This window comes from Rhinatrema bivittatum, chromosome 7 (assembly GCF_901001135.1).
Source record: "Rhinatrema bivittatum chromosome 7, aRhiBiv1.1, whole genome shotgun sequence".
Classification (NCBI taxonomy): domain Eukaryota; kingdom Metazoa; phylum Chordata; class Amphibia; order Gymnophiona; family Rhinatrematidae; genus Rhinatrema; species Rhinatrema bivittatum.
The window spans coordinates 67994839-68018945 of record NC_042621.1 but is presented as its reverse complement, the minus strand read 5'-3'; the positions used below and the strand labels follow the sequence as shown (position 1 = coordinate 68018945).

Below are 24107 nucleotides of genomic sequence, written 5' to 3'. Positions count from 1 at the left end.
TGGCTGTGCAAGCTTAGCTCAAAAATCCCCAGACAGACACCATATTTGGCACCGAGTGCAGTCAGAGTGGCCAGAGAATAGATGCAGGCTGGGCTCTAGCAGAATATTCAGGAATTTTATTAAGTCACAGCAGAAAGAACACTCTGCATATCTTAGCAGCTTACAAAGAAAGAAAGCAATATAGCAACTTACAGTCTCTCGGTCTGAGCCTTTCCTGCATTACCCCTGTTACTCCGGGGCCTTCTGTTCCCTTCCCGTGCCTGGCCAGAAATACAACTTTCCAATGGGTCTCCTCCTGGACCAGGATTCACTGTAATCTGTGCAAAAGGTGGACCAGACCACACATCTGGATCTGGTTCCTTAAGGTATTCTGAGGTTTTCTTGGGTATACCCTTTCACGTATGCATATTAATGATTTGTGAATGTAAGTGCATAAATGTACTTGCAGAAAGTTATAACAGCTGGGTAAAAGGTATAACCTTCTATACATGTGTGTGCGCTTGTTCTGGAGCAATGTGTACCTTAGAAAATTTGGGCTAAAGTCTGCAAGTGCATGGTTTATTTTTTTTTTAAATAACCCTCTTTAAAGTATAACCCCCTTCCACCCTACAAAAAAATATAAACCTTAATTGTTCCTTCCTTGTCTGAATTGAGCACAGATGCAAGGCTAAAGGAGAGAATGCTATAGGAGGAAAAGACCCTTCTCCCTCATTTTTGGATGGCCACTAGCTGTAGGATACAAGGGAGTGAAATGCCACCAACCAAAAAGCTAGAAAATAATAAAAATGTCCAGCCAAGACTGTACCAAAGAAGACATGAGCAATCTTGCTTTATGGGAGGGGACATAGCAGGAAGGGGAGCTATTTTATAAATGCAACAGCACAGTGCAGAGCATGTGGTTACAAACAGTGAGAGAATTACACTTCCCAAGTGGTTGAGTTTGTGATTATTACTGGCCAAATCAGTGCTTCCTAACTTTTTCAAGCCCAAGGCACGCCTACATTAACAAAACCGTGTGACACATCAAACTCCACCAAGCAAGCAGTGCAGACATGAAGAGGACTTGTGTGTCCAAAACATAAGACAAATTGAGAGAGGGTAGTGCACGTCACGATGGACCAGCTCCCTTTATATACAAGTGCAGGAGAAGGGGAAAATTCTGTGTGATGCAGGCAGCCGGCTCAGTTAAGTTCCCATGGCTGCCGGAGCTCCTCCACCACCACAGCTGCTGCTCCCAACAGAGTGAGTCCCATCCAGTGCTTGGTGCATGCTCTCCCTCTCTCACCTCTGGGGATAAGAAAGAGGCCGGAAGGTGGCTCAGGAAGGGGATGAGAGGCTGCTGGGCAGGACCCAGCTATCCGTGCGCTGCATATACCCATTAATTACCATACCCTAGGGTTTATGTTGGAGCTAAGAAGAGGCGTGCATGATTACACATGTTCTCAGAAAGGCGCTTCTACAGGTTTAAAGAGCCGCCACTGGTGTCTCGAGATGCTGAGAGCTGAGCATCAGGCAGTGGTGTGACTTTTCCATGGCACACCTGATCAGGGCTGAAGAGGCACCAATTAGGAAACACGGACCTCGATGAGTTACACTGCCTCGCTCGTGGTAAAACTGTTAAAAAAAAACGCAGTTTCTTAACAGATGTGCAGACTGACAATCGAAGAAGAAGAGATTCCAGTATCTAGGAGGGAAGTCAATTACAGCTTTCACAATAAAAGTAGTGAGACCGCCGTGTTCGTCCACCTGAGTGCATGGAAATAAAGGTAAAAAAATAAACAAACATATAAGGTGATGCCTTTTCACTGGAGTTAGTTCTATAAAAAGGTATCACCTTATATGTGTGTGGGGGGGGGGGTGTTCATCTTTATTTCTATACATTCAAGTGGGCTAACATGGCAGTCACACATTTCTTGAGCAGCTTGCAGGAGTCAATACTCTCTTTCTCAGCCAGAACAGAAGGAGCGAAAGATGACATTTACCAGGAAACAATCATAAAAGGCAGTCCAATAGTGGTATGAAGAGCAAGGGGTTGAGTGGGGTTTGATGGACAATCAGAAGGTGAGAGGTAGTACAATTCAATGGCTCATAAGGTTATGAGATTAAGCAGGAACTTCTCATAAGCTAAAGCAACCCGAAGAGACAGGACAACTATAAACTCCAGTCGATAGGAGGAGCTCTGAAGGGATATCTACGCAGAACACCAATTTAATGGGGAAAGGAAAAATTGAATGCACGTTGGCTAAGGGACTGCAAAGTCACATGGACAGGAAGGGCAAGGCTGCTGGGAAATGTAGTCCTGAAATCCTGGGCAGAGAATTAATAGGATCCAGCCAATACCCAGGCTAGAAGTCTCCTCAGGCTGGGCTGAGTGAAGCCAGCTAGGGCCTCACAGGCTCCCTCTATAAAAATGGTGCCAGCTGGCCTCAAGACCGGCACCCGAGTTTGATGTGAACAAAACGGCGCAGCCTCAGAGTTGGCTGGCACCATTTTGTTGTACAACGGATCTGCATCTGCCAACCCCGCAATAAGAGGGGTGTATTTGGGTTAGAGGCGGTGGGACTAGCCACATGCCAATTTTGTTAGCCAACAGAAATCAGCTTTTGTTCAATGCTCGTCACAAAACAAAACATTGCACGCCGTTAGAGCCACTGAACAGTGTAGACAAATTCAGGAGATAAATATTTTAGGGCAGGGAGTGAAATTGTTGATTCTTGCAGGAAGCTTGCTCAAATTGGATTTTCCTCCATTTATTTATATTTGTACAAGCCGTAAAGCCCGTTAAAACGGGCTACATCCCTCTGTCTCTCACCTCCCCCTCATTCTCTCTCCCCTCACTCTTCACCACCCCCCTCCCCCACCCACTCCTCTCCACCCTCCCTCTCCTCTCACTCAGTCCCCCCTCTCCCTCACTCCCTCCCACTCAGTCCCCCCTCTCCCTCCCTCCCACTCACTCAGTCCCCCTCTCCCTCCCTCCCTCCCACTCACTCAGTCCCCCTCTCCCTCCCTTCACCCACCTCCATTTCCTCCCGGCGCCGTAAGCGCGACTTCCCGCAACCCTCACCCGGCTCCATTAACTCCTCCCGCTCCTGCCGGCAGATCTCGGGGGGGGGGGGGGGGCGCGGGGGTGCCACCCCCCCCCCCCCGAGATCTGCCGGCAGATCTGGGGAGGAGAAGCAGCGGCACCGCGCGCGCGCGCGGCGCCGCTGCTTCTCCTCCCGCTCCTGCGGCCCCACCGCCATTTTTTTTTCTGATCGACATCCTTGCCCGCACATGCGCAGTAGAGCTGCGCTCTACTGCGCATTTGCGGGCCGTCGGTCACAGGCCATTTATAAGGTAGATATTTGGCTTTTCGGCACTTCAAAGTGTACATCAAAGCGGATTACATTCAGGTACTGTAGGCATTTCCTTATCCCCACAGGGCTTCCAATCTAACTTTGTAACTGAGGGTTAAGTGACTTGCCCAGGGTCCCAAGGAGTGAGAGCGAGATTCGAAGCCTGGCTCCCCTGGGTCGTAGCCCGCTGCTCGAACCACTGCGCTCCTTCATGATCTCTCTGGCATTGTGTGAGCTATGTGGTCATGGCATCTGGCATAGCCGACCGAAAAAGGGATTTGAGCAAGTTCCCTGTCCATAAACCAGGTAGGCTCAGGAAGGTTAAAAAGTCTCTATTTATTTACAGCCTAAGCTTAAATGAGGATGGGATAGAGGGGTTTATTTTTTTCCCTCCCCAGATGGATTGGATGAATCTTCTAAGCACTACCATTTATAATTCAAGGGCGTTTGTTGTAAACTATGGAATATGTTGTTTGTCTCGAGAGGTCCAGGATGAGGACATCTCATTAACAGTTAATGTTAACAGTTAACAGAGTTAACAGTTCTATTAATGTTTATCGTGTTCATATATAATCCCGGTTAGAATGTTACTTAAGGTCTTAGTTAAATGTATGTATTATGTTGTTATCATGTAAACCGGAGTGAAGGCAGTTCGCTATACCTCGGTATATAAAAAAATCCAAATAAATAAATAAACAAAATTAAAATATATATTATTCCTGGAGAGAATGGTTAGGTCGGGGGAGCAGAGTTACCCATGCAGACTCAGCCATTTGGCGTTTCCGATTATCCACAACAAATGTACATGCACCGGGTTCCCAATGTACGGAGCAATGATTTTTTTTAAACCAACAGGCATTCTTCTCCGTCTCCCACTCCCCCGGCCACGCACTTTCCAACATCCAAAGGACAAGGAGGTGCAGAGTCTGCCGAGCTCTCTGCCAAGCATAGTTTTCTTTCCCGTTTACGGACATCTGCAGGTACAAAACCACCAGTGAACTTTGCACTAAGATAGGCAAATGAAAATTAACCCCATAAGGTTTTCTATACAAATGACCTGCTCTGATGGATTAAAGAAATACTGCTAAGGATCTTCCTCCCTGCACACATATCTAAACTAAAAAAAAAAAAAAAAAGGTTGATTATATAGGCCAATAGCTAATTAAACAGAACACACACACACACACCTATGTACCAGACGAGCAATTAAATGCAGACCTTCCTCTGCCTTTACCATCCATTTTCTTAAGTGAAACGGGCAACCAAATTGCAGGGCAGACACAACACACAAGCAATACTGTCTGGTCCTGGGAGGACTGTTAAAACCAACCCAACCCTCCTGCATTACCTACAGCAGCTCCTCCCAAGGCTGCCAGAAGCTCTAATAGGCAAATTATAACTGGAGAGGTGAGGAGGAGTGTGAATAACACTCCCTGATCAGCTCGGCTGTCCTCTTAGGTCAGGAGGTTTTCATTCCCTTCCCCAGTCCAAGACGGAATTCGCAGGCATGTTCAGCACAATGTTTAGGCATCATCTAATCCACAGGGTTGCAATGTGTTCCCATTATTTGTTCAAAATTAAATATGGGCAAGGTGAACTTGCATCTTCATAGAGAAAATGAACTTTTAGCCGCTAACAGAACTTTCACCGGTCCTATTAAATGGGCACGGTTGTTTGTTTTGGAAAGCCATTTCCTGCTCTTTCCTTATTCACACGGAAGGGAAGAGCAGTGTCTTCTGTTGATGCAAAGTTTAATTTAAAAACAAAATACGAGGGAAGAAAAAGTGCTTCATACAGTCTGCACGCAGGGGCCTTCACTATCACAGGTAAGCAACTTTGCCCATGCAAGAGGTTCTGTGTTCAGCCCTTGGGATGGGCAGGTCCATCCTCCCCGTTTCATACGGGACATTACGACCGGCCACGTTAAAACAGGGAGAGTTTGCAAGAATGCTTGGCAAGTGACCCAAGTCAAGAGTGCAAGTTCCCGACTATCGGGCCGATACAGTAAAATGCGCGGGAGAGCCGGCGCTCCGAGGCGAGCGCCCGCTCTCCCGGGCGCGCGATTTAGTATTCAAATGAGGGCCCACGCTAATAAGGAGGCACTTAGGGTCCCTAGCGCGTCCCTAGCGCCTACTTATTGGCAGAAGCGGCGGCTGTCAGCGGGTTTGACAGCAGATGCTTAATTTTACCGGCTTCGGTTGTCGAACCCGCTAACAGCTACGGGTTCGGAAAACGGACGCCGGCAAAATTGAGCGTCCATCTTCCAACCCGCGAGCTGATTTTTTTATTTTTTTATTTTTGGGGCCTCCGACTTAATCTCGCCATGATATTAAGTCAGAGAGTATACAGAAAAGCCGTTTTTTCTGCTTTTCTGTACACTTTCCCAGTGCCGGCAGGAGTTAATTTCTGAGAATAAAAGGTGTGGCTTGGCTGCACATTTTACTTTCTGGATCGCTTATCGCTTTCTGATAGGCTTATCAACATGCATTTGCATGTTGCGGGCGCTATTACTTTCAGGGGGGGGAGGGGAGAGGGGTAGGCCGCGCGTTTTCCACACACTATTACCCCTTACTGTATAAGGGGTAAAAATAGCACGTCGAAAACGCACGGGCAAACTGGGGCTAACGGTGCGATCGGTCGAGCACACCATACTGCATCGGCCCGTATGTGTCCTGAAGTCTTTTGAATGCGGAAACCAAAGTGCCTTTTTATAATGGCCAATGTAATGAACTTCTTTGTAAAGTCAGAATTACTACTACATTCATTCAGAGCAAAGGTTACACAAACACATCATGCCGTGCTGGGTCAGAACAAGGGCCATCAAGCCCCACATCCTGTCTCCGATCAATGCCAGTACAGATCACAAGTACCCAGCAGATACCTCCTACTTCCAGGGATAAGGATGGCTTTTCCTAGCCTACCTGCTTAATATGGACTTTTCCTCCAGGAAGCTGTCCAAACCTCTCTTAAACCCTGCTATGCTTGTCATCTTGACCACGTTCCTCTAGCAACAGATTCCATAGCTTTTACACGGTTTTGCACTTTCTACAATTTGTTTCAAATCTGCTGGTTGCTAGTTTCGTCAACTGCCCCATCACTTTAGCAGCATCTCAGAGTACATAAATGTCCTATGGTTACCCGCTGCACCCCACTCCTGGTTTTATCAACTTCTATCAGCCCTCTCTTTTGCAAACTCAAGGGCCCTAACCTGCGTAGCCTCTCATCATAGAGGAGCTGTTCAATCCCCTTCATCATGTTTGTTGCCCTCCTCTGCACCTTTTCTAGTTACACTAGATCTTTTTTGAGATGGGGCGAGTAGAACTGGGCACACGCACCATGGATCGAGAGGCGTTATCCATTCCTTTTTGGATCATTCTTAACAATTTTATTTGGTTTTTTTTTTACCTCAGCCACACACTGAAGTGAAAATGTTAATGTCCTGTCAACAAAGCCCTTTTCCTGGGTGGCAACCCCTTAAATGGGAGCTAGCACTGTGTACCTGAGGTTGTGTATATTTTTCTCTATTTATTTATCTGATGTGCATCACTTTGCACTTTTCCACATTAAATTTCATTTGCTGAAAAGGTGCATAGTCTCCTAGTCTCACAAGGTCCTTCCGCAATTCCTCACTATTCACTGCTGTTTTTTTTTTAATAAAAGTTGGGTCATCTGCAGATTTGACAACCTCCCTTGGTGTTCCCTTTTCCAGACCATTAATGACGATATTAAACAGCACAGGTCCCAGTACCGATCTCTGTGGTACTTCACGACCCCTCTCCAATTTGAAAACTGACTACTTCGTCAATCCTCTGTTTCCCCGTCTTTTAACCAGTTACCAATTCACAACAGAACACAGCCGCCTATCCCAGGACTTTGGAATTTCTTGAGTCTTCTCTCATGCAGGCCTTTGTCAAATGCCTTCTGAAAATTAACACACACCATATCAACTGGCTCACCCTCATCTACATGATAATTACACCTTCAAAAAAAAATCGTAAGATTTGTAAAGCAAGACTTTCCTTTGCTACAACCATGTTGATTCTTCCTCATTAATCCACATCTATCTATATGACCAGTGATTTTTTTTTTAAAAATGGCTTCTGCTATTTTGCCCGGCACAGACCGTCTCGATGGTCTATAGTTTCTCCAGATCACCCCTGGAGCCCTTTTTAGAAATCAGTGTGATATTGGCCACCCTCCAGTCTTCAGGTATGATGACCATTTTAAATGATAGGTTACAGATTTCTAGTATCAGGTCTGCAATTTCATGTTCAAGTTTTTTCTTGGGTAGATGCTATTAAGAACATAAGACATGCCATGCTGGGTTTGACTAAAGCCCATCAAGCCCAGCATCCTGTCTCCGACAGTGGCCAGTCCAGGTCACAGCTATTCAAAAGAACCCCAATAATCGATCTATTTCTTGTATCTCACTCTCAGGGATAAGCGCTGGTGTTCAAGTCTATTTGGCTAATAAATGGTTAATGGACTTTTCCTTCAAGAACTCGTCCAACCCTCTTTTGAACCCCACTCTTTTGGTTGCCTTGACCACATCCTCTGACAACAAATTCCACCGCTTGACTATAGGGGAAAAAAAAAAAATAATACTTCCTTCAATTTGTTTATATTTGCCTTTTAAGTTACATGGAGTGTCCCCTAGCTCTAGCGTTATTTCAAAAGGTAAATAACCATTCTCTATTCAGTCCTGACGATTTGTTACGCTTTAATTTGTCAGTTTGATCCTCTATTATCACAGAGATTCGCTTTAGCTGCTCAGAATCATCACCATCCAAAAATGTTTCGGACATAGATATATTTATTTTTCTGCTATCTCCTTGTTCTCCATCAGCACTTTTTACCCCCCGCCCCTGTCATCTAGTTAACTCCCCCACAGGCTTTTTGCTTTGAATGTAATTGAAAATGTTAATAGTGTTTGCCTCTCCAGCAATCTTCTTAAATTCTCTTGGCCTCTTATTACTGTTGTACATCTAACTTGCCACTACTTATCCTCTTGCCTATTTTCCTCATTTGGGTCTGCTTTCCATTTCTTTGAAATGTCCCCTTTTGCCTCTTTCATCTCACCTTTAAACTCTGCTGGCAATCGTTTGCTCTTCCTTCAACCTTTCTTAATGCATGGGACACACTATAAGTGGACGTCCAAGATGGTATTTTTTAGAATTATGTCCACCTCATGCAAACTTTTAACCTTTGCAACTGCTCCTTTTAGTTGTTTTCTAATGTCCTCTTTTTATCATAAGCTCCACTTTTTAAAAAGTTTGTGTGCTACTGCAGTAGTTTCACTTAACTTCCTCCCTCTAATGACTGTGTCAAATTTGAATGCATTATGATCGTTATTGCTAAGCAGCCCCACCGCAGAAACCTATTGCACAAGGTGGCGGGTTCCTCAGAGTTCAAGGACTCGATCTAAAATAGCTGCTCCTCTCGTCAGTTCTAGGTCCAGCTCCTCCATGACAGAGTCATTTATGGCACCTATTTATTTATTTGTTTATTGTGTATTTAGCTCATACCTAGTCATTGGCAGCTCAAGGCAAGTTACATTCAGGTGCAATAAGAACTTAACCTCTCTAGCATGTCCCAAGGAGGCATTGACCCAATCAATACTGGGGTAATAAGATTTCTATTACTGTGTCACCACATTTATTCACCTTTCTTATTCCTGCTAGCATTTCACAATCTGTTTCTTCATCTTGGCCAACAGGAAAGTAGTACATACCTATTGCTATACTCTTAATCCAGACTGCATTCTGTTTCCTGCAGGACTTTTAGCCTGCTCGACTGCCCTCCTTATCATCTAGTGACAGCTCTGCACCAGTTCTGCCTGTCCTGTCATGGTGCTACCTAATATCAGCGTCCCATTGGTTATCCTCCTTTCACCACATCTGTATGATACCTAAAATATTTATCCCCTCATAGAATACCATGTACGCTAACTCTCCAATCTTACTATTCAGACTTCTGCATTCACCCGCAGGCACTTTAAAGTATATTTCTATTTGTCTTTATATTCAGTCTGCTTATTAGCAGAAGAGTCACTCACATCTGTGCGCTCTTTATTTACCGTATTTTTCGGACTATAAGGCGCACATAAAATCCTATGATTTTCTCAGAAATCGAAAGTGCGCCTTATAATCCGGTGCGCCTTATATATGAATTTCTCTCCATCTTCTTCCCTCAAACACACAGGTTCTCATTCTCACATGCATTTCTCTCTCACACACACACACAGGCTCTCACTGTCACATGCTGTCTCTCTCACACACACACAGAGCCTCTCTCTCACCTCTAGGCCTCCTCTTCGCGGGTCGCCGCAGGATGGGCTCTGCGGTGGCCCTGCTACCGGGCCTCCTCTTCTTCTCGGGCCGCTGTGACTTGAGATTCACGGCGGCCCGTAAACGCAAGTGCAGCTCCACTTCTGCACGCGCTGATGCTCCTCCTCCTTCCTGCCCATGCGGCTCCGGCAACGTTTACTTCCGGGGACGCACAGGCAGGAAGGAGGAGGAGCATCAGCGCGTTTAAACGCGATCTTTTTCTTGGCCTTGCCAATCTGCCTGTCGCTGCGCCCGGGGGCATTGGGGGGATAATAAAAAAGTACCGTAGTTTTAAAGGGTCGGCGCAACCGATTAAAAAAAAGGCTCTGAGCCGCGCCTTATAATCCGGTGCGCCTTATAGTCCAAAAAATACGGTACATCCATCTGGGCTACTTCAGCCTAACCACAACTTCTCTACCAGGATATTCTAAATTTCCCTGTGTTGCAAGTATTCTTGGACAATACCTCCCTCCAAACCATGCACTTCTGAATGACTGTCTGCTTTCTCCTATGCCCTAGTTTAAAAGCTGCTCTGTCTGCTTTATAAATGCTAGTGCCAGCAGCCAGGTTCCACCCTAGTTAAGGTGGTACCTACCCTATCATTTGCACCATGGTATACATCTGATTTATGTGCCGCACAGTGTATATTAAGGTGCAGAGAACGGTGGAGGCATAAATACAAAATATCTGATTTGACTGAATACAGGAAGCTCTTTTCTAAATATTCAGCCCTAGTTGGTAAAAATATATATATATATTTTGTTTTAGCAACTAGGGCTGAATATATATATATTGCCCAAAGAATTCACTTGGCTGGTAATAATTCTCATGAGTTATTCTCTATAGTTAAACAATTAACTCGGGCTATAAGTGATGCACTTACGGAAGAGTAATCAAAATTATGGTTACACGATGCAAGGTTCCACAATAGGAGTCACCACTCAGAAAAAGGATCTAGGCATTATCGTTGCAGCAGGAGCAGCCAAGAAAGCAAAGAGAATACTAGGGATTATTAGGAAAGGAATAGAGAATAAAACAGAGAATATCACAATGCCTTTGGATTGCTCCATGGTGCGACCCCATCTCGAGTATTGTGTGCAGTTCTGACTTAGAAATGGTACAGAGAGGGGGGCGCTCTACCGCAGCACACCAAGATGGCAACATAATCTTGCAGCTCTCCACCCATGATCACTAAATTTAATTTAAAACTGTGCTTTAAGCTGAATTTTTGTTGCCCTTGAACAACTTGGTACTACTACTTACCTCTCAAGGGCGTCCAAGCAAAAAAACACGGATTTAAAACAGTTTTCCTACTGCAAGAATGCTTCTGAATCGCTCGGCGACAAAAGTGGGCAGGCCGCTGCTGAGCCAGGAGGCCCAGCCATGGTGGTTATGGAGCCCGATTCTGCATTCCCGATGGATGCTTCCGACTTACCAACCCGAGACGAACGGAAAAGTTGGTTTATGGAGCTGCGGGCCGATATGCGACAACATAAGAAAGATCTTTTGGACTCCATATCAGAAGATCTAGCCTTGGTCAGTGTGCGTGTCGATGAGCTAGACGTTCAGGTCGAGGGTCAAGTTAACTCTATTAAAACACTAGTGGTGCAGCAAAAGCAGATGTACTCCGAATGCTCCCTTTTGGAGGAAAAGCTGGAAGATTTGGAGAACTGCTCTCGGCGGTGCAATCTGTGGATTGGGGGGGGGGGGGGGGTGCCTGAAATAGCTGCTTACAACAATACTAGAGCAGTAGCGCTTAAAATCTGCACTACTTACTTTCCAATATGGAGGTAGGGAAACGCAATGGACAGGGGCCTCACTCCTGCGGTCAAGACTGAATGGACTCACCAAGCGCTAGGCCCCAGATCTGATAACAGGGCCAGAGATATAGTATTATGCCTCCACAACTTCACTCGACAGCTTTTGTGACACAAGTTACACATTCAAAAGGCCCCTATAGTCTTTCTACAAGGGACTCACTTACAGGAAAGGTAAAAGCGTCTTCTTTACCCCAAGGATTACTCAGAGTGTTTTTGCAGCTAGCACTATAGGGCTAAGTATGCTGATGTTGCAATTTTGATATCCAATATTTTTTTTATTCACGAAAGACTTTTGCCTTTCAGATCCTCAGGGAAGGTTCATTTTGCTCAAGCTGAGGGCGGGTAGAGATATATTTACCTTAGTAAATGTTTACTCCCCTAATGCTGATCAATGCATGTTTTTGAAAGCGCTGGCTGATACGTTGATCTCTCATGTTGAGGGGTTTTTAATTTTGGGAGGTGATTTCAATCTCACTAATACTCTCAAGTTTGACAATGCTCACCAAATCTCTTCCTCTTTACAAGGAGCAAGAATGATACCCTCCTTCCCTAATGTCCCAGTGGAATCTCATTAATGTCTGGAGACACAAGTTCCCTCCTTCTCATGTCTATACTTTTTTTTTTCATCACCTCACAGCTCCTATTCATGCAGACTATTTTCTTGTTGATAAATTGCTATTAAAATCGGGTGGCTGGGGTAGATATCAGTAATTCTACCTGGTCTAACCATGCCCCAGTTTGGCTGGCTATCCTTCTGCATGATTTGGATTGTGGACAATGCTTTTGGCGCCTTAATGAAAGTTTACTTAAAGATGGTTTCTATAAATCCCTAGGTAGGTGGTTACAGGAATATTTTTACATCAACTCTGGTATCGATGCCTCTCCTGAGTAGGTGTGGGACTGCTCAAAGGCAGTGGCAACGGGGCTTATAATTTCACATGCTACACATTGTAAGCGGAAAAAGGAATATAGACGAACCCAATTGATGAATGAGGTTACGCAGTTATCTTGGGCACATGTGTACACCCAATCTAAATCTGTAGCTAAGAGACTTTCTATGGTTAGATGAGAAGTACAGTCTTTGGAAAACGCTCTACTGGCCCATCAACTCAATATAGCACTAAGGTGATCTGGCTACCGGGATTTTTCCAACCTTGCTCTTCCCACTCCCTCTTCTGGCCAACACCCCCCCCCCCCCCCTCATTCTCCAATCCCCATCTCTCGTTTGCCTCTATTGATCTAGGCTGGCACATTCAATGGGAGAGGCAGAAAACACAAACAGCAGAGTTGCTTACCTGTAACAAGTGTTCTCCAAGGACAGCAGGATGATAGTCCTAACACATGGGCGACATCATCAGATGGAGTGTCCACGAAGGGTCCCTCTCTTCAGTCTTATAACAGAGTTAACCAGAAATAAAATAAACAGAGAGGAACTCAACTCTGCGGGGCGGTGGTCAGGTTTTGTGAGGACTAACCTCCCGCTGTCCTTGGAGAACACCTGTTACAGGCAAGCAACTCTGCCTTCTCCAAGGACAAGCAGGATGGTAGTCCTCATACATGGGTGATTAAGTAGCTCCAGGCCGTTCTCATCATGTGCACATAGAACAGGTGCCAATGTGCACAGCAACTAGAACTGCAATAACCAGAAGAGCAGGCCTGAACCCAAAGGGAGGGAGAGTCTGGTTTCATGGTTGAAAGGGATTATGGAGGACTGACTGTCCAAAATGACTGTCTCGCCGGCCATCCTTATCCAGTCAATAATGCGAGGCAAATGTATGGAGAGAACTCCAGGTCGCCACTCTGCAAATCTCGTGAATGGGGACTTAATGCAAGTGAGCCACCGAAAATGACATAGCATGCAGGGAGTGAGCCTCTACACCGCCTTCAAGCCGTAAGCCAGCTTGAGCATAGCAGAAGGAAATACAGTCCACAAGCCAATGGGATAAGGTCTGCTTGGATACCGCAACCCCAATCTGTTTTTGTTGAAGGAGACAAAGAGCTAAGTGGATAGGCGGAGAGGCACAGTCCATTCCAAGTAAAAGGCCAGAGCCCTTTTACAATCCAGAGTGTGTAGAGCCCACTCACTTTAGTGATCGTACGGCCTTGGAAAAAAAGAAGGCAACACAACGGACTGATTGAGATGGAATCACGTGACCACCTTAAGGAAGAACTTCGGGTGTGTATGCAGAACCACCTTATGACAAAATTTTGTATAAGGGGGGTACGACATCAGAGCTTGCGGCTCACTTACCCTACGTGCTGAAATAACCGCAACCAAGATGATGACCTTCCATGATTGGTACTTCAGGTCGCAGGACTGCAATGGCTCAAACGGAGCCTTCATAAGCTGAGAAAGAACAATGTTGAGGTCCCAGGAGACTGTTGGCAGCCAAGTATGAGGCTTAAGTTGTAACAAGCCCCTCATGAATCGCCCCACAAACGGGTGGGTGGAAATGGAGGCACCATCCCTACACTGATGGTATGCCCCAATGGCACTAAGGTGAACCCTCACCGATATAGTCTGCAGACCAGACTCGGAGAGGTAGTCCAAAAGCTTTGGTGGTGAGGGCTCAGAGGGCAAATCTTCTAATTCCTCTGTGGACGACATGGGTGCCTCCCCCTCACTGTGCACATCTGGAGATGCAGGGGGCAGAGTAGCCAACTGCGCCCTTTGCACAGGCGTCATCGGAACTGAAGAGGGAAGCGATTGCACTGAGGGGCTTGAGGCCGCATAAGCACCGATAGATCTAATGGCTTCGGAGGCACCGGGAGCACCGACCTCAATGGCCCCGGGAGAGCTGGAAGGTGGCGGGGCGCCGTGCTCAAGCAGGGCACCGCCAAACCCAACAACCCTTCCTCATCTGAGGAATCACTCACCGGAATGGGAACCAATGGCAGCAGCAGCAACAATGCTTTCTTCAGCTACAAAGGGGCTTGGGGCATCGGCACCAGCTGCATCAGTAATACACTGAGCAGCATATCCAGCCGCTCCAGTAGAGGCACAAGCACCAATGGAGTCGGCTGGTGGCGGTCCTGGTGGAACCAGAGGCTCGATGCCATCCAGGGCCCAGCTGACCGCCAACCACATGCGCCTCTCCAATTCCTCTTCAAAAGCTGCCGAGGACAAAGCAGCTTGAGGAAGAAGCGCGGCAGCGGAATTAGAATGGCTCCCGGATCACAGGGAGACACTGAGCCCTCCACCAGCGGAGGCTGCTGAGAGGCCTCAGAAGGATCGGAGGGAGTTGCTTCCTCTGCTAAAGACCGCTTTGGAGGAGGCACCGATGTGGCCGATGCCTTTTTGCGTCCAGTTTGGAGGATGACGACCAATGATGATGTTTCCTCGACTTTTCCCCGATGCTCTCCTCGATCCTTGCCTGGAATGGATGATGATGGTGAAGAACCCAACCTGTAACAGGAAGACATTGAATGCGCTCGGTCCCCCGCTCCCACCTCAGGACTGAGGAGCGGAAGCTGAGAAGACCCCAAAGGGGGGGTCGAGGCTTGGACTTCTTTCCGGAGCAGGGTAGAAGTCCCCGATGCAGACAACAGATCCGAACATTTAGGGCCGAATAACTTCTCCATTTTGTCCAGGTATGCCCAATGGCCTTGGGGGTCATCTGGGCACAGAGATTGCAACTGTGGACATTGTGAGATGCCCCCAGGCAGAGAACACAGACCTCATGGGGGTCTGTGATGAACATAGTCCGGGGGCCCTGGCGAAAGCTGGGCGATGCCATCGGAAAAAGAAAACGGTACGCAGTTGATGGTTGGCGGGCCGACACCATTGCCAATAGACCACAAGAACCCGAGGAACTTACCAAGATAGCAGGGAAAGATCCTGAGAAACTTGAGGGAACCTACATAATGCAGGCGATGCAAAACTGCAGAAAAAAAGGAAGAAACAAGCGCGAACTCCACAACCCCGAGGCAAAAGCTTTGTGGAAAGGAAGAGACTGAAGAGGGACTGCACGTGGACGTGTGGCTAGCGGAATGCTGGGCATGCTCAGTGTGCTAGTCAAAGTTTCTAGAAACTTTGAGAACAGTTCTCTGTGCCGGCTTCATCTGATTATGTCACCAATGTGTGAGGACTACCATCCTGCTCGTCCTTGGAGAACACGGCATCTCTAGGAAGGATTTCCACACATCACATGCATCCCCACAACAAAGCCCTCACCTTTAATTTGTCAATAAAAAAAGTCTCAAGAATCCTCTGAACAAAACAAACACCCAGCCAGAGTCAGCCTCCCAGTAAAACTACATTAAATTTGATAACCATATTTGACCAATTCTTCTCTCTATCCACCTCACTCCTGTTTACTCCCCCATCCTCAGCCCTCATTAACCTTCTGACTCATTCCCTCCATCAGCCCTAGTGCTCAGTCGTCACTCATCCCTTTGTTCTTTCCAGCTCCTTTCTCTTATACCCATCCAGTTTCTCATCATCCCGATTACCACCTCTCCAATCCCATTTCCCCACACACTCATCTTTTCTCACTCCTCTCACCTTACATGGTCTCTCAACCCCTTCCCAGCCACTCCAAGTCCTTCATCTCTCCATCACTCTCTCTGTTTTTCCTTCCTACTCACTCCCTCCAGATACATTTTCCCCCTCCTCCCTCCCACACCATCCCTCCCAGATTCTTTCCCCATGTCACACCTACTCTGTGCTGAGGATGACCACAACCTTCCCCCCACAGTTACTGGGGTACAGCCATTTGCCCTCCTGATCCTCCTCAATTCGCCTGGGCTGGTGTCAGAAGCAGCGTTTAAGCACCCATCATCTCCTGCTGCCACAGCACCAGCCTCATGCTGTGCAATTTTGTGCCTCATACTGTAAGACTGGCCCTGTGACATCAAGATATGACATACGGTTTAAACTCTATTCCTACTACTGGCCTAGAGGAGGAGGAGGAGGAGTATCAGAAGGCAGCAATGTACTGGCTCATGCAGGTATCTGGGTTACCCTGGGCTTGATTAGATGTCAAACTGGGGTGGCAAGCCTTTTTTTTGTGGGGGGGGGGGGGGGGGCGGGCCAGGGGGTCACTTGCCACCCTATAGCGATGTCTATGCCCTTACACTGCCTCCCTCCTCCCTTTCTCTGAGGCAAGGTCAGTGGCCTACACAGTCTCAGAGCTGGATGTGCAGACACAGCGGCAGCTCAACGGGAGAAGCTCCTCAACCGTACGGGAGGCAGGTGTGGGTCTGCCTGCCTGCTCAGCGCTGCTTTCCATGAGATTAACCCAGCTGGCCCCATGAGTTTCTAAATGCTTGCAGTGCCGGCAGGCAGGGAGAGCCTTCAGCTGGCCACCTCAGTCTACTCTTTGGCTGTGTGGCCACACCGAAATCTTTGGCAGGCTGGACTGGCCAGCGAGCCATGTGCTTTACAACCACTTTATCTAAAAAAAAATGTTAAGTGATGTTTAACCATATATAGCAGCTAAAAGATGTTTATGAATGCATCAAGGTTTCAAATAAATTCTTGCACAATCTCCGATGTTTGGATATTATTACAAAAAAACCCCCCCAAAAAACCTTCTGTAAGGCTCCTTTAAGCAGAAAGCTGCGTGTTTGGAAACGATTCCCTACAGACCCATGAAATATGCCAATTATAAGGGCATAAAACAAACGCATAATGCATGCATCTAATCTTTGCAAACGGGCTTTTGTTTTATGCATGTAAAATCTTCTGTGCCTGAAATCGGGAGCAGTCCACATGGGGGGGTCTGGACATGTCTGGGTCCTTTGAAAATCTGCTTCAAACATACACTGCACAGCTTTGAAAATGCAGCATTTAATATTAAGAAATATCAGCAAAAGTTAATCCGTTAACAGCAGATCATCTCATCTTCGCTGTACTGAACAGACTTTTAAATTAAACTGATTCATTTTAAAAGCTGGATAAATTATCTTAATTCTGTTCAGTTCTGCAAGGAATGATTTTGTCTAAACCTCTCGGCACATGATGAAATAACCATTGTTTGCTTTTGCTCTGCAGGAAAGCGACCTAGAAAGAAAAAGGATTACATAACCGGGGATCTACTGCCTATGCTCTACTGCCTTCTACTGGTACGTGCTGGAAATCGCAACTTAAAACAAACGATGTCAAGATACCATCAAGGTCGACTGAAGGAAGCACAGATTCGTGTCTTTTGTCTGCTCTGCCCTTATCATTACTCAACAGAGGGAACACAACTACACAACCTTAAAATCCCCTAAAACTTGGCTACTTACATTATGGACTTAGACTACGAGCAAAGAATTCAGTAGCGGATATGGACAACGGCCTATTTTGCAGACATGGACTTGTCTCTCATTTGCCCTAGGGTGTTCTTGGTAGGCAGAGTGAACAGGCAAAAAAAAAAAAACCACTCACACACAAGATTGACAACAAAATGGAAGCCTTTAGAGAGAATACTTGAGCGGTTGGAGAATCATTTTCACCGTAAGAATGTTATCATGAAATCCAGGTAGCTCAAAATATATATACATACTGCTATACTCAAAGGCAACTCAAGCATGAACAAACGTTTATAAAAAACAAAAAAAAGAGTCAATAAAAAAGCCTAGCAGCTTATGTATGCTGTATGACATCCCTTCTGGCTTGGTATAAGTTAGTTACTGGATCAGTTCCATGATCTGCTAAGAGCTGTCATGTGCCAAAAATGCACAGAGAAAAAAAAAAAAGTTTGGATGCCAAAACTATTGTTTAAAACGCTCCCGGAAAGAAAAGGGGCCGGAACTCACCAGTCGTGCTCTTGTTCCAAGGCAATTCCGCCATCAGCTCCAAGTAGTTCCTGGTCAATGCGTATTCCGGCATCGACTGAGGCATTTTCTTCAGTCTGAACGAAGGATAAAAGAGAGACGCGGCATTAGCTAAAGGTACGCGATCGTGTGGTCATCCACTGACCTTCAGAAAGACCAGTCCATGACTCTAGTGCAATAGCATTGAGTAACCAACTCAGTCCAAGGGAGCAGACTATTTACAAGATGTACGCTCACTCCTAGCCATTATTCTAGGCATTTACAGTATACATGCATAATTTACACAGAACATGAAGATAAACAAAAACCATAAAACCTATTTAATAAAGACAATATATAAAACATAAAATCAGTTACAGAGGGGATGCAAGGGGGAGGCCCACACTTTGCCAGGTCAGCAAGCTGCCACCACACGACCGAAAACGGAGCCACAAAAAAATGAAGCCACGCTCCATTTAACCCACCCGTGGATTAAAACCAAGCGTATGCCTACGCCCCCTCCCAAAAACGTCTATTTCAGCACCTCACAGTCTCCTGAACTTTGGGGGGTTTTTTTAAGCTACGCTTGTGCAGAAAATGTATAAACTCAAATATAATCAACACTCCCCAAACTTTTAAAAATGAAATTAAAAATAAATACCAGAAAATACCTGCTTGGGGTAATCATTTAACAAATCTGTTTTAAAATGTCCTGACTTTTTGGATATAGCAGATGATTATAACTGAAAAGATCAACTGAAGTGTCATCATAAACATAGCAAGGGTAGTGCAGGATATGTGCGTGTCTCCATATACAGGCGTTAACACATACGTACTTGCACAGCTAGCACTAAAAACAGACACAGATGTAAACAGATTTGTTTTCTTAAGATTGTACTCAGGGCCAGACCGAGACATGCTGAGGCCCTCAGATACGTCAAGCTTCAAAGGCCCCATAGCATTATAAAAATAAATAAAAACTTAAAATATAGCAATTTTTTTTTGTATTTAGAGCCCCTCTTAACCTAAGAAGGCCCTGAGCTGCAGCTTAAGTGGCTTGTGACTAAATCCAGCACTGCGTATCAAGTTTACAACTTCCAATTTCTCTTCTACTTTTCTAGCCATAATTGCCAATTCAAAACATATAATACATAATTCTAGGACATGCAATACATTGACGGGATAGGGATTGCCTTATTGCAAACACAGATATAGCATTCATTAACCTTGCTTATCTGAACTGTGTTTTTCTTTTTGCGGTAAAAGAAAAAAAAACAGTACCAAATAATACAAAGAGAAAAGCCTCTAACTACATCACTTCTCAAATGACACCATTAAGGATTTTCAATCAGTACCCGCTGTGGATGAAGCCCTGACAAAAAAAACATTCGCTCAAAAACACGATCCCAGCCTCTACCACTCACCCATCAGGAACAAGTTACCATCTAACCAGGCAGCAGCGCCAACAGCAGCTTTACCGGGGCCGGAGAGGAAATGCAAGACCTACACAACAGGCATGGACATAAAACTACCACCCCTACTGCATTCCTCCAGCCGTGGAAGCGCAAGGGATCAGTCCACTGCAAATCCAGCAGCATGGCAGCTCCCATTCAACGCAAGAAATACAGAGGGGAGACCAAACAATCCCAACCAGGACCCTCCGCCTTTTATTGACATGACCATTGCACATGTGCTACCAAAGAACTGTGCAGAACGATTAAAGTGTAAGAAAAGAAAGAAAAAATAAAAATAAGTAAACATTAAAAAAACAAAACAAAACATGCACAGGAAAGAACAGAATATTAAATTTTTTAGATTAAAAAAATTAAGTGACAGCGACTTCCGGCGATGATGTCACCGGCAAGGACGGCCGAGACTTCAGCTCCGTGGTCCCCCGCCAGACTCCCCCCCCCCCCCCCCCCCCCCCGATAGCCCCATGCTACAGCGGCTATTTCTTCGGCTTTCAGATTGGGAGGGCTTTTGATACCGCTGGGCCCCCAACGCAGCTGTTTCGGTGTCCGAGGATGGTGGATGCGGCCAGGAAGAGAGAGCAGAGCGGCGAACCCAAGATGGCGGCCGGCCCGCCGCAATTGCTCCCCTTACCTCCAGCTTAAGTGGGCGATTCAGCGGCGTTCCACCTTCGGAGGGCCCCTAGCAGCTCAGTGCCGACTCCGGAGCACCCGATGGGCGGTGAGAAGCACGGGACGCGAGTGAAGCTGTACGGAAAGAGAACCTCAGGACCAAAACAGCGGTCGTCTCCGTAAGTTTCCGCCACTGAGCTGACGTGTGGGCCAGTATTTGGGGAATCTTGGCAGGAATCTCAACGTTGCGAACTTGGGAGACCTTGAGCAATTCCCCTCTTTTCCCTGTTATCTGCACGGTGGGGGGAGGACTGGGCCTTGCGAGACTCCCCAGCTGAGACTTGGACCAAACACCCGCTGACCAATACTCGGACATCATATTTCTCGTTGACATGCAGGGTAATTCATAGAAAAGGCATCTGCAATGTAGGCCATGCCGGCTTCCAAGTGCTCCTCCTGCTTGGCAGACCCTGAAGACAAGGATGCTGAACGCCCCTTTACTGGACGCTGCTGAACCCAGCGCAAACAGGCTCGTTCCAAGAAACCGCTGCAGGGATACCCAGCACCGAGCCCTCAAAGATCCCCTGGAAGTGAATCTCCAACGTCCGGTCCCCGCGCTTCTCTTAAAGCTGCTGACCCTACCGCCGGTATTGGCGGTTCTCTTAGTCACAGCCGAGACCGACGCATCCACATTCGGCAGCTGTAGCAGTTCCAGTGCATCTTCCGTCATGGGATAACAGCTTTGCCATAGCTTTCCCCCACCTTAAGCCCGGCTTCCGGAGTCTCCCACTCCCAGACAGGAAAAGCCTTCGCTGGCCCTCAAAGCCCATCCATAACCGATTCTGCTCCCCCCTGCGGTACCTTTATTTCCAGCTCCTTTACTGCCTGAGGGATGAAAGGAGACAGCGCCTCTCTTCTAAAGAGTCTACTGGCACCTCCTCGGGTCAGGGCACCTCGCTTGAGCACCGTTATCCAGAGTCCCCGCAGGCACATCTCCATCTCTCCCCGAAAGCTCAGATTCCTCAGATGCGCTAAGTGGCTTTCTTGCCAGAACAGCCCTACGCCCGGGCACCTTTTTGCCCCCCCTGAGGATTCCCCACCTTAGCTTTACCTTTCTGAGGGGGGACTATAGGAATGAGAGCGCGTTCTCCTTGCCTCTTTCTTTGCCAAAAAGGCTTGGTATAGCAAAAGCACAAAGTCCGTGGAGAAAGCTTCTGCAGCCTTGGAATCTTCCTCGGAGAAGTCTCCACGCACCTCCGAGCCCTCGTCCATTTGCTCGGTGACAGGGATGGCAGGGGGGGACAAGGCCGGAGGAGATCCTTCAACCTCTCCCCGATCAGTCTTGCGCCCCCCGCACATGCTTCCAAAATGGCCACCAGTCCTGCGCTGACCTGAAAGGCCAGACCCAATGAACGAGTCAAGGGGCCTGCCCTCCCCAGTAGGATCATCCGTGCTTGAGCTGCCCTCTTCACCCGACTCGCAGCTTCGGCACGGACCTGCTGCAGACTAGCGCGACCGCTGCACTCTGCGGGCACGGCGGTGCTTCCCGCACGCTCAGAGGCTGCCATTTTGGAGAATGCATGCAGCACCAAGTCTTCCCCGCTGCTCCCTGAGCCTGCTCACCACGTATTCCTTCACCCGTGCGGCCACAGCCGCACGACTCCTCTCTAACGTTCTCCCGAGCCGAAGGGGCTGGCCTCCCGATGCCGCACTGAGGTCCCTGCCGCCTCACAGCTTCTGCGTCTCCAATGCTCTCCCGAGCTGAAGATGGCTGGCTTTATTTAAATGTATTTATTTTTAACACGGCACAGAACACAGCCCCCAAAGGGAAGAATAAAACGAGTACTTCCCTACGCTGGTCCTCTTCAGCGAGCTGTTGGGAGGAATGCAACCTGGTTCACCGGGCTTCAATCCCACACAGACTCCAGGCTGAGAGATACAAGGCTACCAACACCCTGCTCAATCTACTCCACTAAGGAGATGGATCCTCACAGGTCCTAACATCCCCAGGAGCAATTTGAATTTCTTTTCTTTCTTCTTTAAAAAAAAAAAAAAAATAATAATAATAATAATAATCTCTCACTGCAGGTGCTTTTCAACTCTACTAACTGCTGGAGACAGAAACACTGAGGGTCTGCAGCTGCACACCGCCAAGTACTACAAGCTCAGTAAAGCTTTTCTTCTCTGTCTCCATCTGCTGGCAGGGATGCAAAACCCACTTGTCTGGACTGATCTGGGTATGAACAGGAATGGCCATTTGGATTATTGTGGGACCTTGTGATTAGACACAGGAGGGGAGAAGTGCTTGGTGTGAACTAAAAAGGGATCTTGCAAGCTCAGTTACATAACAGGGTGGAGTATAATAGATGAAAGGTAACAAAGCACCATCTTGACATGGATAAGAAGTGAGTGATATCCTACAGATGGTTATGCTCTATAGCTGGCAGCTGGAATATATCCTTGGCAGTGTCGACAGGAATGGATGATCAGATTGATCTTTTTCTGCTGTCACCTGTATTCTACAACAACAGACTCACTTTGGGAGTATTCAGCTCTGCTCTGTGAACTTGGTACCATTCTTTTCTATAAACTAGAAGCTTAGATGTATTATATTATACATCATTTTGAAACTGTTGACCTCACTAAAAGTCTTACACCGAGTCAAAATGCGAGGACATTATGATGGGAACAAAGTCCAAAACAGAGCTCAATATTCCTTCTGCGGAAGCCGATCATTTCTCCAGCATGGAGCAAACATGGTGGTAACTTAACATAGAAACATGATGGCAGAAAGACAGCACGGCCCATCCAGGCTGTCCATCCATCCAATTTAGCATTATAATTCCCAACACTTCCTTAGATATCCCCTGTATTTATCCCACGCTTTCTTGAATTCACTGTTTTTTTTTACTTCATTATTTCCACTGGGAGGCTGTCTACATATCCACCATCCTCTCGGTAAAGAATTACAGTACTTCCCAACATTACTCCTCAGTCTATTCTCTTTCAACCTCAACTCTTGACCCCTCGTTCTAAAGCCTCCTTTCCATTGAAAAAGGTTCACCTCCTGTGTATGGAAACATTTAAGGTATTTGAATGGCTATCATATCTCCCCTATCTCACCTTTCCTCTAGGGCATCCATGTTTAGATCTTTAATTCTATCCCCATATGCTTTAGAATGAAAACTACTGACAATTTTAGTAGTCACCCTCTGGACCATAAGAATATAAATTGCCATACTGGATCAGACCAAGGGTCCATCAAGCCCAGCATTCTGTCTCCAACAGAGGCCAAATCCAGGATATAAGTATCTGGCAAGTACCTAAACAGTAAATAGATCCCATGCTACTGTCAGTAATAAGCAGTGGCTATTCCCTAAGTCGACTAATAGTTTATGGACTTCTCCTCCAGGAACTTGTCCAAACTGACGCCATCCTGTTTATATCCTTTTGAAAGTGCGGTCTCCAGAATTGTTCACAGTATTCCAAGTGAGGTCTCACCAGGGACCTATACAGGAGCAATATCACCTGCCTTTTTCTGTTGACTGTTCCTCTCCCTATGCAGCCAAGCATCCTTCTGACTTTTATCATCACTTTATCCACCTGTTTGGCCACCTTAAGATCATCAGATACAAATACTCCCCAGATCCTGCTCTTCTTTTGTGCTTAGAAGAATTTCACCTCCAATACTGTACTTTTCCCTTGGGTTTTTGTATCTTAAATTCTTTTACTGCAATTTTAAGCATTCAGTCTGAGCTGCCAGACCTTCGCTAGATCCCTCCTATTGTCCATACTGTTAGATTT

General features: G+C 46.6%; 1 protein-coding gene across 1 annotated transcript in view; it reads right to left on the bottom strand.

The window, feature by feature from the left end:
• LONP2 (lon peptidase 2, peroxisomal) overlaps positions 1-24107 on the bottom strand; it is a 241528-nt gene that overhangs the window by 193846 nt on the left and 23575 nt on the right. Inside the window, exon 6 of the mRNA XM_029608478.1 lies at positions 18226-18320. Within this exon, the coding sequence (XP_029464338.1) occupies positions 18226-18320 (95 nt within the window). The remainder of the gene's footprint in view (positions 1-18225; positions 18321-24107) is intronic.